Below are 14,434 nucleotides of genomic sequence, written 5' to 3'. Positions count from 1 at the left end.
TTTAGTTAGGGTTTCTGGTGTGTGATAAAATACCATGACCAAAAGTAACTTGGGGAGAAAAGGGTTTATTTCATTTTTCAATTCCATACCACAGACCATTGCTGAGATAAATCAGTACAGGAACCCGAAGGCAGGAGCTGATGCAGAGGCCAGGGAGGGGTGGTACTTATTGGCTTTTTTCTCATGTTTTTTCAGCCTACTTTTTTACAGAACCCAGGACTTTCAGTCTAGGAATGACACTGCCCACAGTGGGCTGGGCCCTCTACATCTCTCATCATCCAAGAAAATGCATTGTAGGCTTTCCTACAAGCCAATGTTGTGGAAACATTTTCTCAACTGAGGTTCCCTCTTCCAGAATGACTCTAACTTGTATCAAATTGACATAATTCTAGCTAGAGCAGTATATGTCTACTTATTAGTATTGTTGTTCAGTACTTATTTCGAATGGAATTCTTGTAGACAAAGGAAAGAAGAAAGAATGATAGATTAGCAAGGCGAAGGCTCAGTAGGTTAAAAACACTTGCTGTATATGTCTAAGAATCTGTATTCAATCGTTGGAACCCACAAAAAGCTTATGTGTTTAGGAACATATATGTATATACATATATGTGTAGCAACAATTAATGAAAAGAAGAGGCCATGAATTTGAAAGAGAGCAAGGAGGGATGTGAGTGTTTGAAGGGAGGAAGGGGGAGATATAGTTGTATTATATCAGAAAACAAAAGAAATAATGTTTTAAAATAATTGGAAGGAGAAAACTGCACAAAGGTGTCCTCTGACCTCATATGAGTGACATGACATATGTGTGCACACATGTACCTCACACATGGACACACAATACAAAAGTTGAATTGAGGATGGAGCTGGAGATAAGGCTCAGTATAGCCAGTCTTTCTTTGGATTGCTAGTTAACAAATAACAACATGGAGACTTATTATTAATTATGAAAGCTTTGCCTTACCTTAGGCTTTTTTTCCAATTAGCTCTTATAACTTAAATTATCCTGCTTTTACTAATCTATGCTTTGACAGGTGGCTTTTACCTCTCTTCCATTCTGTATGTCTGATTTGTTCCATGTCTTCCTGGTGTTTCTTATGCACAGAGATCCATCTCAGACTTTTCTCTTTGTCCAGAAGTCCCACCTATTCTCTCCTGCCTAGCTATTGGCTATTGAGCTCTTTTAAAACCGATTACAGTGAAACATCTTTACACAGTGTAAACAAATACGCTGCAACAGCTTGGTTGTTCAGGACACTTGTTGCTCTTCCAGAGGACTTGTGTTTTATTCCTGGCACCCACAGGGCAGCTCACAGACATCTGTAACTTGAGTCCTTGGGGATCTGACACTAGCTACATACATGGTGCACAAGCATACATGCACAAATATACCCATACATGTAAAAATAAATAAATAAAATTAGAAAAAATGCTAAAGACAAAAGTAGTAAGAAAATATTCCCATGGCCAACATGTTTTTTTTTTTTTTTGAAGGTAGTTTTTTTCTAGGAAAGACCAGAGTGTTTAAAAGTATAGCTTGCAGTAAATAAACTTTAAACTTAAAGTTTAACAGAGACAGAGAATTTGTCTATAATAGAAAGACATTTCATCTCACCATGCCCTTTTAGGATGTTTTGCCAGACTGGGTGACACTACCCCTTCATTCCTGCAATGATGCCTTCCTTCCTCCAGGGGGCAGCATAGAGCTCATATGGCCCCAGGTCCAGGAGTTGCCTTCAGTTCCCACACAGAAATTGCATTCCTTTGTTCCCCTTCAAGGGAATGCTGTACTCTCCATCTTCTCTTGTATTCCCGACTTGGTGATCTGTTGGTCCCCTCTTTATCCCTCTTCCTGCTGAGCCAGTCTTCAACCAAAAGCCATACTAGAGTCATCAGGACTATGCATGCCAGACCAATCCGAATGAGATTTTGGGCTGTATGATCCCAGAAGGCAAAGTCTGGAGTCAGAAGAAAGGGTCACTGCTGGCAAAGGCTACACCCACCCCATCCTCCCTCTTCTTCTTTGACATTCCTGATTTCCCCTATGCCTTTCTTCAGAATCTATGCTTCTAAATGTCCACTTACCCTTCTGTAATCCTGATTCTTCTTCGGCTGAAAAGTTGTACTCCCAATAATCTGAGGATAAGGAAAAGAAGAAGGGATGAATGAACAATGTTGTTAGATCCTTCCTTTGAAACATTTCTTTTTCTGTATAGGCCCCATGGCATTTCATGGCTTTGCAACATTGGTTCCCACCTAGGAATCTAAGTCCTCAGGGCTTCATCTGGAAATAGAGTAGACTAGTAAGTGAAGGGAAAGCTGATGGCCCTTTGGCTTGGAGAGGGAGGGAGTGGGGGTTTGGGTGGAAGGGAGGGGAGGGAAGGGGGAAGAGGAGGGGAGGAGATGGAAATTTTTAATAAAAAATGAGAAAAAAAATAAAAAAGAAACAGATGTACTTAAGTATGGATTCACACAGAGTACTAATGTATGGTCATGCTAGAGAGAAACTCTGGGCAAGCCTCATTTTTGTCATTCATTCAATATAATTTCCTTCTCACATGAAGACAAATTCACACATGACATTTTTTTCACCATCTGAAGTGAGCTTCACCCCATCCCCATCATCACTCCTATGATGCTCTGATTTAAATGTCAATTTGCCACAATCTAGAACTGTCTGAAAAGATAGTTGAAGTGAGGATTTATTTAGATCAGGTTAGTCTGTGGGCATGTCCCTGTGGTATTGCTTTTATTAATAATCGATGTGTGAAGACCCAGACTATTGTGGACATCACCATTCCCTGGGCAGGGTTGTATGAATGACAGGATAGGAGAACACTGGGTGAAAGCTGAAACAGGTAGCATGGATGTATTTGTTTCTTTCTGTGTTTTGTTGTGGATGTAATGCAACTAGCTGCCTGAGTTCTTGCCGTGACTTTCTCTCAGAGATGACTGATGTAGGTGGGTTTTCTTTCTATATGTTACTTTCATTGGTTAATAAAGAAACTGTCTTGGCCTTTTAATAGGGCAGAAAATTAGGTGGGCAGAGTAGACAGAACAGAATGCTGGGAAGAAGGCAATGAGGTCAGAAGCCATGATTCTTTGACCCGAGATGGATGTAGGCTAGAATCTTTCCCTGTAAGCTACTACCTCGTGGTGGTACACAGATTATTAGAAATGGGTTAATCAAGATGTGAGAATTAGCCAGTAAGAGGCTAGAGCTAATAGGCCAGGCAGTGTTTAAAAGAATACAGTTTCCATATAATTATTTTGGGTAAAGCTAGCCCGCGGCCGGGAGCCGGGCAGCGGGAAGTGGCCCACTGCTCCTTCTACAGATGACCAAATAAATATTTTCTTTTTCAGAGTTGCTTTTAACCAGGGTGTTTTATCACAGCAACAGAAATGAATTTTCCACCAGAGAAGGTAACTAAAATAGAGACCTGTAGTTTCTCAAAGTGCAGGGAATAAGAGAGACTGTGGAATTCTCAGCCCTAAATGAGCTTTATCACATCCCTTCTCCCAAGGATTAGGGATTATTGTGGAAGAGGGGGTGGAAAGACTGTAAGAGCCATAGGTAGTGGGTGATTACAATGAAATAGTGTCTTCTGATCACATAGGGTAGCTGCACATGCAAACTCATGGTATTATGTTAGCATTTATACAGCCTGTGCAAACTCAAGCTAGACCAAATCCCAACATGGAAAGAGGAGATAGATGTGAAGTCTCACCCCTGGAGGGGGAGCCACTAGCACTTTACAGCTGCTAAGCAAAGGAAGAGTAGGTTTCTTTAGGGTTTTTGTCCCCTGGTAGACTGACCATACTCTTGTGGAAGGCTACACACACAAGATATTGATGAGTTTTTTAAAAAGTGAAGGTACAAAAGTTGGGTAGTGAGGGGGTGAATCTGGTAGGAGTTGAGTATCATCAAAACATCACATGAAATTCTCAAAGAATTAATACAAATTTAAAAACTGAGATGAAACTAGCCCACACAACTGTTTTTGACCCCAGTGCTTCACAGCAGTTTTGTATCATCTATATGTCTTCCCATGGCTATGCATCTCTCTCCCTCTGTACCTCCACGTAGTTTCCCTGTGGCTTTTATCTCAGATGCTTCCCACTCTGGGAAACCATCTTTCATATTGTTGCCTTCCTCCCTGATCAATTTCATCCATTATCTTTTTCTATATCACTGTTTCCCTCTTTATGTGCTAGAGAACACATTTATTATTTTTTTTCTTACTTGTCTCTTGGTTTGCTTCTTACTGCTACAATATAAGTTTCACAAAGGTAAGGATGTTTGGCTGACTGACTCTGCAGCAGCTGCTAGTTGGGGGATGTACATTAAATGGATGTTATGAGTAAATGCCTCATTTTAGTGTCATTAGAAAAGTTTGATCTTTCCTATGATGTGTGTGTGTGTGTGTGTGTGTGTGTGTGTGTGTGTGTGTGAGTGAGGAGGCCAGAGGTCAACATTGGATACCCTTTTCAAATCCTCTCCATCTTAGTTTTTAAGACAGGGTCTTTCAATAAACCTTGAAATCACTGATTCAACTAGACTGGCTTGACACTGAGCCCCAGGGATTCCCCCACCATAGCATCAGGATTACAGATGTAGGGTACCATGCCTGGATTTTACATGGGTGCTGTAGATCCAACTTGGGTTCTCAGACTAAGTACTTTACCAATAGCTAATTCTCCAGCTCTTTTCTGGTGAATTTGGAAGTGACTCACCAAGAGAAGAAGTAGGGTCTGTGGGTGCAAGGGTGGTGTTATCAACATCTCCTAGAAATGGAAAACAATTTTTAAAAGTGAGAATTTTATTTCTCCTCCTATATCCTTTATTCCTTCACCTTTCTCTGCCCCTCCGGGGTTCCTGATTGGCCAGCTGTATCTCTAAAAAGTAAAGAACTCTTTGTTATCTTTTTAATCACTGCCAAGGGCATCCCCTAGGGTTGTGGTTAAGACACAGGTGAGAGTGTCCTTACCTGGGATGAGTAGTGTCACAGGTTTACTGGGGAAAGACCACACATGGTCATTGTAAGAGCCAAAACATCTGTATGTCCCTCTGTGGGCTCTGGTCATAGGGCCCATGGAGAACTCTGCTTTGATGTTCCCAACTCTGTGCTGGACATGGTTGGATCTTCCCTCCTTGAGCAGAAAGAATTTGCTTGTCCCAGTCTCCAGATGACAGAAGAAGGTCACATTCTCTCCCAAGGTTACTTCAGGTCCTGGATGAACCCAGAGGTTGGGCGTGTCATACAGACCTGTGGGGGAAACAGGGATGGTATATACAGCACATTTTCATATGCCAATTCCTCAGTCCACTGCTTTCCTTTCCCTATGACCATGTATCACTCTTTGGAATCTGTGCTCACTCTGCTTCCTAAACTTGTGGTTGTCACAGATAGAGCCATTATCTTTTGGGACTAAGGCCTAGTTTCTGCATCTTTCCCTACCCGTGGTTTTGAGTTTGGCTCTCAGGACCAAAACCAGTGGCCTGAAGGTGCTCTGCCCCTATCCAGAACCATTGTGTTAGAAACCCAGGGATAGGATAGCCTTTTATGCTTCAAAAATTGTTATTTTTTGAGATTATAGTATAATTACACCATTTCCTCTTCCCCGTTCTCTCTCCAAAAGCTCCTGTATACCCCTCCTTGCTCTCTTTCAAATTTGTGGTGTCCTTTTTATTAACTGTTGTCACATACATATATGTATACATAAATATATGTATGTATATGATTACACATGTTCCTAAATATGTGAGTACAACCTGTTTAGTCTGTATACGGTTACTTGTTTGTTTGTTGGTATGTTTTCAGAGTTGATCATTGGGTATGGGCTAACCGATTGGTACGCTCTTTGCTGGATAAGACTATCTCTTGCTGACAGCATTTCTTATTTGCCTTTAGTTCTGTGTGTAGGGTTGAGGCCTCCTGGGCTATATACTGCCCTAAACAAATTTTTTTGGGGGGGTTGAGGGAGGAGAGCTGGGGAAGTAACTCAGTTGATAAAATCCCGAGTTTGATCCTTGGATCTGGGTTTGATCTCCAGTATTTACATAGAAATCCAGGGAAGGTGATGCATGCCTGTAATCCCACTGATGGACAGGTAGAGACCGGCAGATTTGTTGGTCAGCTGGCCTAGTGTACGTACTTGGTCAGTCCCAGATCCCAACAAAAGACTGTCTAAAAAACCAAGGTAAACAGCTCCTGGAAAATGATGTCTTGATGTCTGAGACTGTCCTCTGGTGTATATATACACACACACACACACACACACACACACACTCTTCCCTGTGCACCCATGAACTTGTACACACTTGTTCAGAGCCATTAAGCATATGACACTGCTATAAACCATAAGTATCCTTTGCCTCAAGAACTTTTTCTTCTCAAAACCAGAAACTTTTCAACTATTTTAAACAACTCCATTTCTGGCTTCCCAAGATCTGGCAATCACCTTTCTACATTTTTTTGTCTCTATGAATTCAACCATTCCAGATAACTTGGTTAAGTGCAATCAGACAGTATTTGTCCTCCTGTGACTGGTTTGTCTCCATTTATGTAATGTCCTTGGGGTTCAACCATGTCATAGAGTGTTCCAGAATTTTCTTCCTTTGAAAGGTAGAGTAATATTCCACTGTATGATTATAGCACATTTCATTCATCCATTTATTCACCAAGAGACACTAGTGTTATTGCTTCCTTTTAGCTATTGGTTTATTTAGTTACTTATTTAATCTATTTTTTTCTCTGTGTGATTGTATGTGCTATGTGTTGTGTATGCTCCTGTGTGTATATAAGTGTGTGTACCTGTAAGCTTATGTGTGGAGGCCAGAGGTGGGTGCTCTGCTCTATCCTTCATCTTATTGCCTTGAGACAGGGTCTCACTAAACCCACAGCTAGGCTGGTTCCTATCAAGCCCCAGCAATCAGGTGTTGTTCCCTTCCCACTTCTGGTGTTCAGACATACCTGACTTTTTACGTGGATTTGGCGATCGAATTAAGCTTCTCATACTTGAACAGCAAGCTCTATTATTCATGAGCCATCTAACTAGCCACCTTTTGGCTGTTGTGACTAATGCTCCCATGAGCATGTATGTGAGAGCTATCTGTGTTTTAAAAGGCCTCTAGGTGTTTTTCAAGCTAGGTTAAATTTGAGAGCCATGAGCATGACTACATTTTCTGATGAAACTTCATTATGTGCCAACCTCTTCTTGCCCAGGTTTGATTCTCCTGTCCATCAGTTCTTAGACATACCCCGCACACAGTGGTCTATTATAGACACCTTGTTCAGAGATCATGACCTAAAATGCCTTTGATGCCAGGAGAGAAAGCTGACTCTGAAGTTTAACCCTGAAGAAAGTTACTATGATTAGACACATCGCCTGACTTCCAGTCAAGATAAGCAGTGTCAGAGTGAGGTATAAAGAGTTTTCGTGACTGGGACTCTGAAACACAGCCTGCTACTACACAGAGAGGACCAGCCACTAGGCAGGACACCCCACTCTCTAGGCCTTCCATACTGGGGCAAAACTGGCTCCTCCCCCACCTGCCTCAGCTTTTCTAGCCAGCCAGCAGGGGAGTTTCCTGCATGAAGGCTGCTCCAATACTCCCATCCCATTTATTAGGCGCTGCAAGCTACAAGTCCCACCCTGCCCCCAAACTTTCCTATCCCCCACCCCCTGCAACCTCAGTGGAACTCTGAAACACAGCCTGGTACTGCACACAAAGGACCAACTGGTGAGTGACCAGCCACCTGGAAGAAAACCCCACTCTCTAGGTCCTCCATACTTGGGTAAAACCTGGGTCCCTCCCTGACCTGCCTTTACTTTTCTAGCCAGCCAGTAGGAGAGTTCCTGCAGGTAGGCTGTTCCAAATCATCCATCCCATCCTTTGGACCCTGAAAGCTCCAAGTCTTACTCAGCCCTTAAGCCTTCCAACACTGCCCCACCCCACAAACTCAGAGGAAAGCTGAAATACAAGCTGCAGCTACACAAAGAGGACCAAGAGACAAGCTCTGAAGCACAAGCTGTGACTACACAGAGTGGACCAAGAGACCAAACCAGGAGAGTGAAGCAGGAGAGCGAACCAGGAGAGCAGATCAAGGGAGCAGGCTAAGAGAGACCTCGGTGGCTCCCTGAGACACAGACAGTGATAGTATAGAGCAGACTAAGAACAGTTCCCAAGACACAGACAGCCACTGCAAGGATTGGACTAAGATGCAAAGATACTGCCAGCATCAATTGAAGGAAGAAATGGATAGGTGCCAATGCAAGAAGTCATCCAACAACCTAAAAAGCAACATAGTAACACCAAAACCCAGTGGTCATACAACAGGAAGATTTGATCATCCTAACCTAGAAGAAGTAGAAGAAAGCGATTTTAAACGTAACTTTATGAAGATCATTGAGACCTTTAAAGAAGAAATAAAAAAAAAAACCTCCTTTAAAGAAATAGAGGAGGCTGGGCAGTGGTGGCGCACACCTTTAATCCCAGCACTAAGGAGGCAGAGGCAGGCGGATCTCTGAGTTCGAGGCTAGCCTGGTCTACAAGAGCTAGTTCCAGGACAGGCTCTAGAAACTACAGGGAAACCCTGTCTCGACAAACCAAAAAAAAAAAAAAAAAAAAAAAAAAAGAAATAGAGGAAAAGACAAACAAAAATTGGAAGATATTAATAAATCTCTCAAAGAAACCCAAGAAACCCAAGAAAAAACAATCAAACAGGTGAAGCAAACTGTTCAAGACTTGAAGAATGAAGTAGAGGCAATAAAGAAAACATAAAGCAAGGGAATTCTGGATATGGAAAATCTCAGTAAATGAATGGGAACTACAGAGGCAAGCATAAACAACAGAATACAAAAGATTGAAGAGAGACCCTCAGGTATTGAAGATACTATAGAGGACATAGATTCACTGGTAAAAGAAAACATTAAATTGAGTAAATTCTTAACACGAAACATCCAGGAGCTCTGGGACACCATGAAAAGACCTATCCTAAAAATAACAGGGGTAGAAGAAGGAGAACACCAGCTCAAAGACACAGAAAATATATTCAACAAAATCATAAAAGAAAACTTTCAGATCCATCCAGAGGGGTAAGTATGTGCCCCACCGAGGCCAGCCAGACATTCTGGGGAGTACAGGCACCCTCCAATCCCCTAAACTTTCTGGGTATTCAGTGGGGCTTCTCTCCGGCTACTGTATTTCTCTACTTATCCCACCCCAACTTGCCGCCAAGCACCCCTTTTCATCTACGGAGTCCTAGGATCCTACAACTTGGTCTGCTTTGGGGCTGAGGGTCTAGGGACACAGTGGCGAGTGCAAGGCTGCAGTGGTTTCGTTGTTTCACCAAGCTGGCATCTACCAAGCCTGCCCTTTTGTCTGTGAGGTCCTTGGCCGGCAAGTAGCCCTGATACAGTACCAGTAGATCCATCCGGAGGGATCCACCACCACAGCCTACTTCAGGGTGGAGAAGATCTGAGAGCCAACTCCAGGGCTGAGGGGACCTAAGAGAGGGCAGACCAAGAAGAACCCCCAAGTACACAGTTAGCCACAGCAAAGATCGGAACAAGCTGCCAAGACTCTCCTAACAGCATTTGAAGGAAGAGGTAGGCAGACACCAATGCAAGAATTCCTCCAACAATCTGAAAAAACAACAACATGATAACACCAGAGTCCAGTGAACATACAACAGGAAGACTTGAACACCCTAATCCAGAAGAAGTAGAAGAGATAGAATTTAAACATAACATTATGAAAGTGTTAGAGACCATTAAACAGGGTGTAAAAAACTCTTTTAAAGAAATGGATGAGAAGACTAACAAAAAGTTAGAATAAATGAATAAATCCCTCAAAGATACCCAAGAAAAAACAATCAAACAGGTAATGGAAACAGTTTAAGACTTGAAAACTGAAATGGAGGTAATGAAGAAAACACAAACCGAGAGATGGCAGGATATGAAAAATCTGGGTAAATGAACAGAAACTACAGAGGCAAGTATAACCAACAGAATACAAGAGATAGAAGAAAGAATCTCAGATGCTGAAGATACTATAAAGGAAATCGGTACACTGATGAAAGAAAATGGCAAATCCAACAAATTCTTAGCACAAAACATCCAGGAAATCTGGGACACCATGAAAAGACCAAACCTAAGAATAATAGGAGAAGAAGAAGGAGAATAATAACAGCTCAAAGGCCCAGATAATATATTCAACAAAATTATAGAAGAAAACTTTCCCAACCTAAAGAAGGATATTCCTATACAATAAGACACAAGAAGCATACAGAACACCAAATAGACTCGATCAAAACAAACAAACAAACAAACAAACAAACAAACCAAAAACCTAACAACATCCCCTCGCCATATAATAATCAAAACACAAAACACACAGAATAAAGAAAGAATATTAATGGGGCTGGAGAGATGGCTCAGCGGTTAAGAGCATTGCCTGCTCTTCCAAAGGTCCTGAGTTCAATTCCCAGCAAACACATGGTGGCTCACAACCATCTGTAATGGGGTCTGGTGCCCTCTTCTGGCCTGCAGGCATACACACAGACAGAATATTCTATATATAATAAATAAATAAATATTTAAAGAAAGAAAAAAAGAAAGAATATTAAGAGCTACAAAGGATAAAGGTCAAGTAACATATAAAGGTAAACCTATCAGAATTATACCTGACTTCTCAATGGAAACCATGAAAACCAGAAGGTCTTGGATAGATGTGCTACAGAAACTAAGAGACCATGGATGCAAGCCCAGACTATTATACCCAGCAAAGCTTTCTTTCACCATCAGTGGAGAAAACAAGATATTCCAGGATAAAAACAAATTTAAACAATACGTAGCCACAAACCCAGCATTACAGAAAGTAAAAGAAGGAAAATTACAACCCAAGGAAGCCAACAACACCCACAATAACCCAGATATCTAACAATCCTCTACCATTACAACTCAATAAGGGAAACACACAAACTCTATCACCAAAAAAGTAACTGGAGTTAACAACCACTGGTCATTAATATCACTTAATATCAATTGACTCAATTCACCTATAAAAAAGCACAGATTAAGAGAATGGATATGAAAACAGGATCCAACATTCTGATATTTACAAGAAACACACCTCAACCACAAAGACAGACATTTACTCAGAGTAAAGGGTTGAAAAAGATTTATCAGTCAAATGGACCTAAGAAACAAGTGGGTGTGGCTATACTAATATCTAACAAAATTGACTTCATATAAAAATCAATCAGAAGATATGGAGAAGGAATAATTTATCAGGATGAAGTCTCAATTTTGAATATCTATGCCCCTAATATAAAAGCACACACATATGTAAAAGAAATATTACTAGAACTCAAAGCACACATCAAACCCCACACACTAATATTAGGAGACTTCAATACTTCTCTCTCACTAAAAGATAGGTCAACCAGACAGAAACCTAACAGAAAAAATAAGAGAATTAAAAGAAGTAATGAATCAAATAGACTTAACAGACATCAATAGAACATTCCACCAAAATAGGAACGAATATACCTTTATCTCAGCATCTCATGGAATCTTCCCAAAAACTGATCACATATTCGTCAACAAAGCAAGCATCCACAGATACAAAGAAATTGTAGTAGCCACCTGTGTACTATTGGATCACCATGGAATAAAGTTAGAATTTAACAATTCTACCCGCAGAAATCCTACAAACTCATGGAAACTGAACAGCCAACTACTGAACCACCCCTGGGTCAGAGAAGAAATAAAAAAAGAAATTAAAGGCTTCCTTGAATTCAATGAAAATAAAGACACAACATACCCAAACCTATGGGATACTATGAAAGCAGTGCTAAGAGGAAAGTTCATAGCACTAAGTGCCCACATTAAAAAAAATGGAGAAAGCTCACATTAAAGACTTAACAGCACAGCTGAAAGCTCTAGGAAAAAAAAGAAGAAGACTCATCCAGGAGGAGTAGAAGACTGGAAATAATCAAACTGAGGGCTGAAATCAACAAAATAGAAACACAGAGAACAATTCAAAGAATCAATGAAACAAAGAGCTGGTTCTTTGAGAAAATCAACAAGATTGACAAACCCCTATCCAAACTAATCAAAAGGCAGAGAGAAAACACACAATTTAGCAAGATCAGAAATGAAAAGGGGGACATAACAACAGACACTGAGGAAATTCAGAAAATCATTAGATCTTACTACAAAAGCCTATATACCACAAATTGGAAAATGTGAAAGAAATTGACTTGTTTTTAGAGAAATACCATATAGCAAAATTGAATCAAGACCAGGTGAACAATTTAAACAGACCTATAAGTCATGAGGAAATAGCTGTCATAAAAAACTCCCAACCAAACAAAGCTCAGGACCAGATGGTTTTAATGCAGAATTTATCAGAACTTCCAAGAAGAGCTGATACATATACTCCTTAATGTGTTTCACATAATAGAAACAGAAGAGACATTGCCAAACTTTTTATAAAGCTACAGTTACCCTGATACCAAAACCACATAAAGACTCAACCAAGATAGAGAATTACAGACCAATCTCGCTCATGAACATCGATGTAAAAATTCTCTACAAAATACTGGCAAACCGAATCCAAGAACACATCAAAAATATAATCCATTGCAATCAAGTAGGCTTCAATGTAATCTATCATATAAATAAACTGAAAGAAAAAACCATATGATCATTTCATTAGATGCAGAAAAAGAATTTGACACAATTAAACACCCCTTTAAATAAAGGTCTTGGAAAGATTAAGGATACAAGGTTCATATCTAAATATAACAAAAGCAATATACAGCAAGCCAACAGCTAGTATCAAATTAAATGGAGAGAAACTCAAAGCCATTCCACTGAAATCAGGAACAAGACAAGGCTGTCTACTCTCACCATATCTCTTCAACATAGTGCTTGAAATTCTATCAGCAGCAATAAAACAATATAAGGAGATCAAGGGGATTTGAATTGGAAAGGAAGAAGTAAAACTTTCGTTATTTGCAGTTGATATGATAGTGTACATCAGTGACTGCAAAAACTCTACCAAAGAACCCCTACAGCTGATAAATACCTTAAGTGATGTGGCAGAATACAAGATCAACTAAAAAAAATCACTAGCTCTCCTATACATAAAGGATAGAGAAGCAGAGAGGGAAATCAGAGAAACTTCCCCTTTCATGATAGCCAAAATAGCATAAAGTATTTTGGGGTAACACTAACCAAGTAAGTGAAGGATCTATTTGACAAGAACTTTAAGTCTTTGAAGAAAGAAATTGAAGAGGACACCAGAAAATGGAAGGATCTCCCATGATCTTGGAAAGGTAGGATCAATATAGTAAAAATGGCAATTCTTTCAAAGGAAATCTATAGATTCAATGCAATCCCCATCAAAATCTCAACAAAATTCTTCACAGATCTTGAGAGAAAAATAATCAACTTCATATGAAAAAACAAAAAACCCAGGATAGCCAAAACATTCTTATACAATAAAGGTACTTCTGGAGGCATTTCCATCCCTGACTTCAAACTCTATTACAGAGCTACAGTAATGAAAACAGCTTGGTATTGGCATAAAACACTGACGTTGACCAATGGAATCAAATAGAAGACCCGGATATTAACCCACAAACCTATGACTACCTTATTTTCGACAAAGGAGCTAAAAGTATACGATGGAAGAAAGAAAGCATCATCAACAAATAGTGCTGGCATAACTAGATGTTAATTTGTAGAAGAATGAGAATAGATCCATATATCACCATGCACAAAACTCAAATCCAAATAGATTAAAGACCTCAATATAAATCCAGCCTCACTGAACCTGATAGAAGAGAAAGTGGGAAGTAGACTGCAAACGTGGGCACAGGAGACCACCTCCTATGTATAACCCCAATAGCACAGACAATGAGAGCAACAATGAATAAATGGGACATCCCGAAACTGAGAAGCTTCTGTAAAGCAAAGGACACTGTCATTAAGACCAAAAGGCATCCTACTGAATGGGAGAAGATCTTCACCAACCCCACATCAGACCAAGGTCTGATCTACAAAATATATAAAGAACTCAAGATACTAGACATTAAAATTCTAATTAAGCCAATTAAAATTGGGGTACTCAGATGAACAGAGAATTCTCAACAGAAGTTCAAATGGCCAAAAGACACTTACGGTCATGTTCAACCTCCTTAGCGTTCAGTGAAATGCAAGTCAAAACAACTTTGAGATACCATCTTACACCTGTCAGATTGGCTAAAAACTCCAATGATAGCCTATGCTTAAGAGGATGTGGAGTAAGGGGAACACTCATCCATTGCTGGTGGAAATGCAAACTTGTGCAACCACTTTGGAAATCAGTGTGGCATTTTCTCAGGAAATTGGGAATCAGCCTCCCTTAGGATCCAGCAATACC

General features: G+C 40.3%; 1 protein-coding gene across 1 annotated transcript in view; it reads right to left on the bottom strand.

The window, feature by feature from the left end:
* Positions 1-752: 752 nt before the first annotated feature.
* LOC119821767 overlaps positions 753-14,434 on the bottom strand; it is a 41,279-nt gene continuing 27,597 nt past the window's right edge. Inside the window, exons 9-12 of the mRNA XM_042055581.1 lie at positions 4,986-5,264; positions 4,732-4,782; positions 2,083-2,133; positions 753-1,955 (exon numbers count right to left, since the gene is read on the bottom strand). Coding sequence (XP_041911515.1) covers positions 1,705-1,955; positions 2,083-2,133; positions 4,732-4,782; positions 4,986-5,264 — 632 coding nt within the window. The 3' untranslated portion in view covers positions 753-1,704. The remainder of the gene's footprint in view (positions 1,956-2,082; positions 2,134-4,731; positions 4,783-4,985; positions 5,265-14,434) is intronic.

This window comes from Arvicola amphibius, chromosome 8 (assembly GCF_903992535.2).
Source record: "Arvicola amphibius chromosome 8, mArvAmp1.2, whole genome shotgun sequence".
Lineage (NCBI taxonomy): Eukaryota > Metazoa > Chordata > Mammalia > Rodentia > Cricetidae > Arvicola > Arvicola amphibius.
The sequence above is the reverse complement of the archived record's forward strand: the minus strand, read 5'-3'. Positions and strand labels throughout refer to the sequence as shown.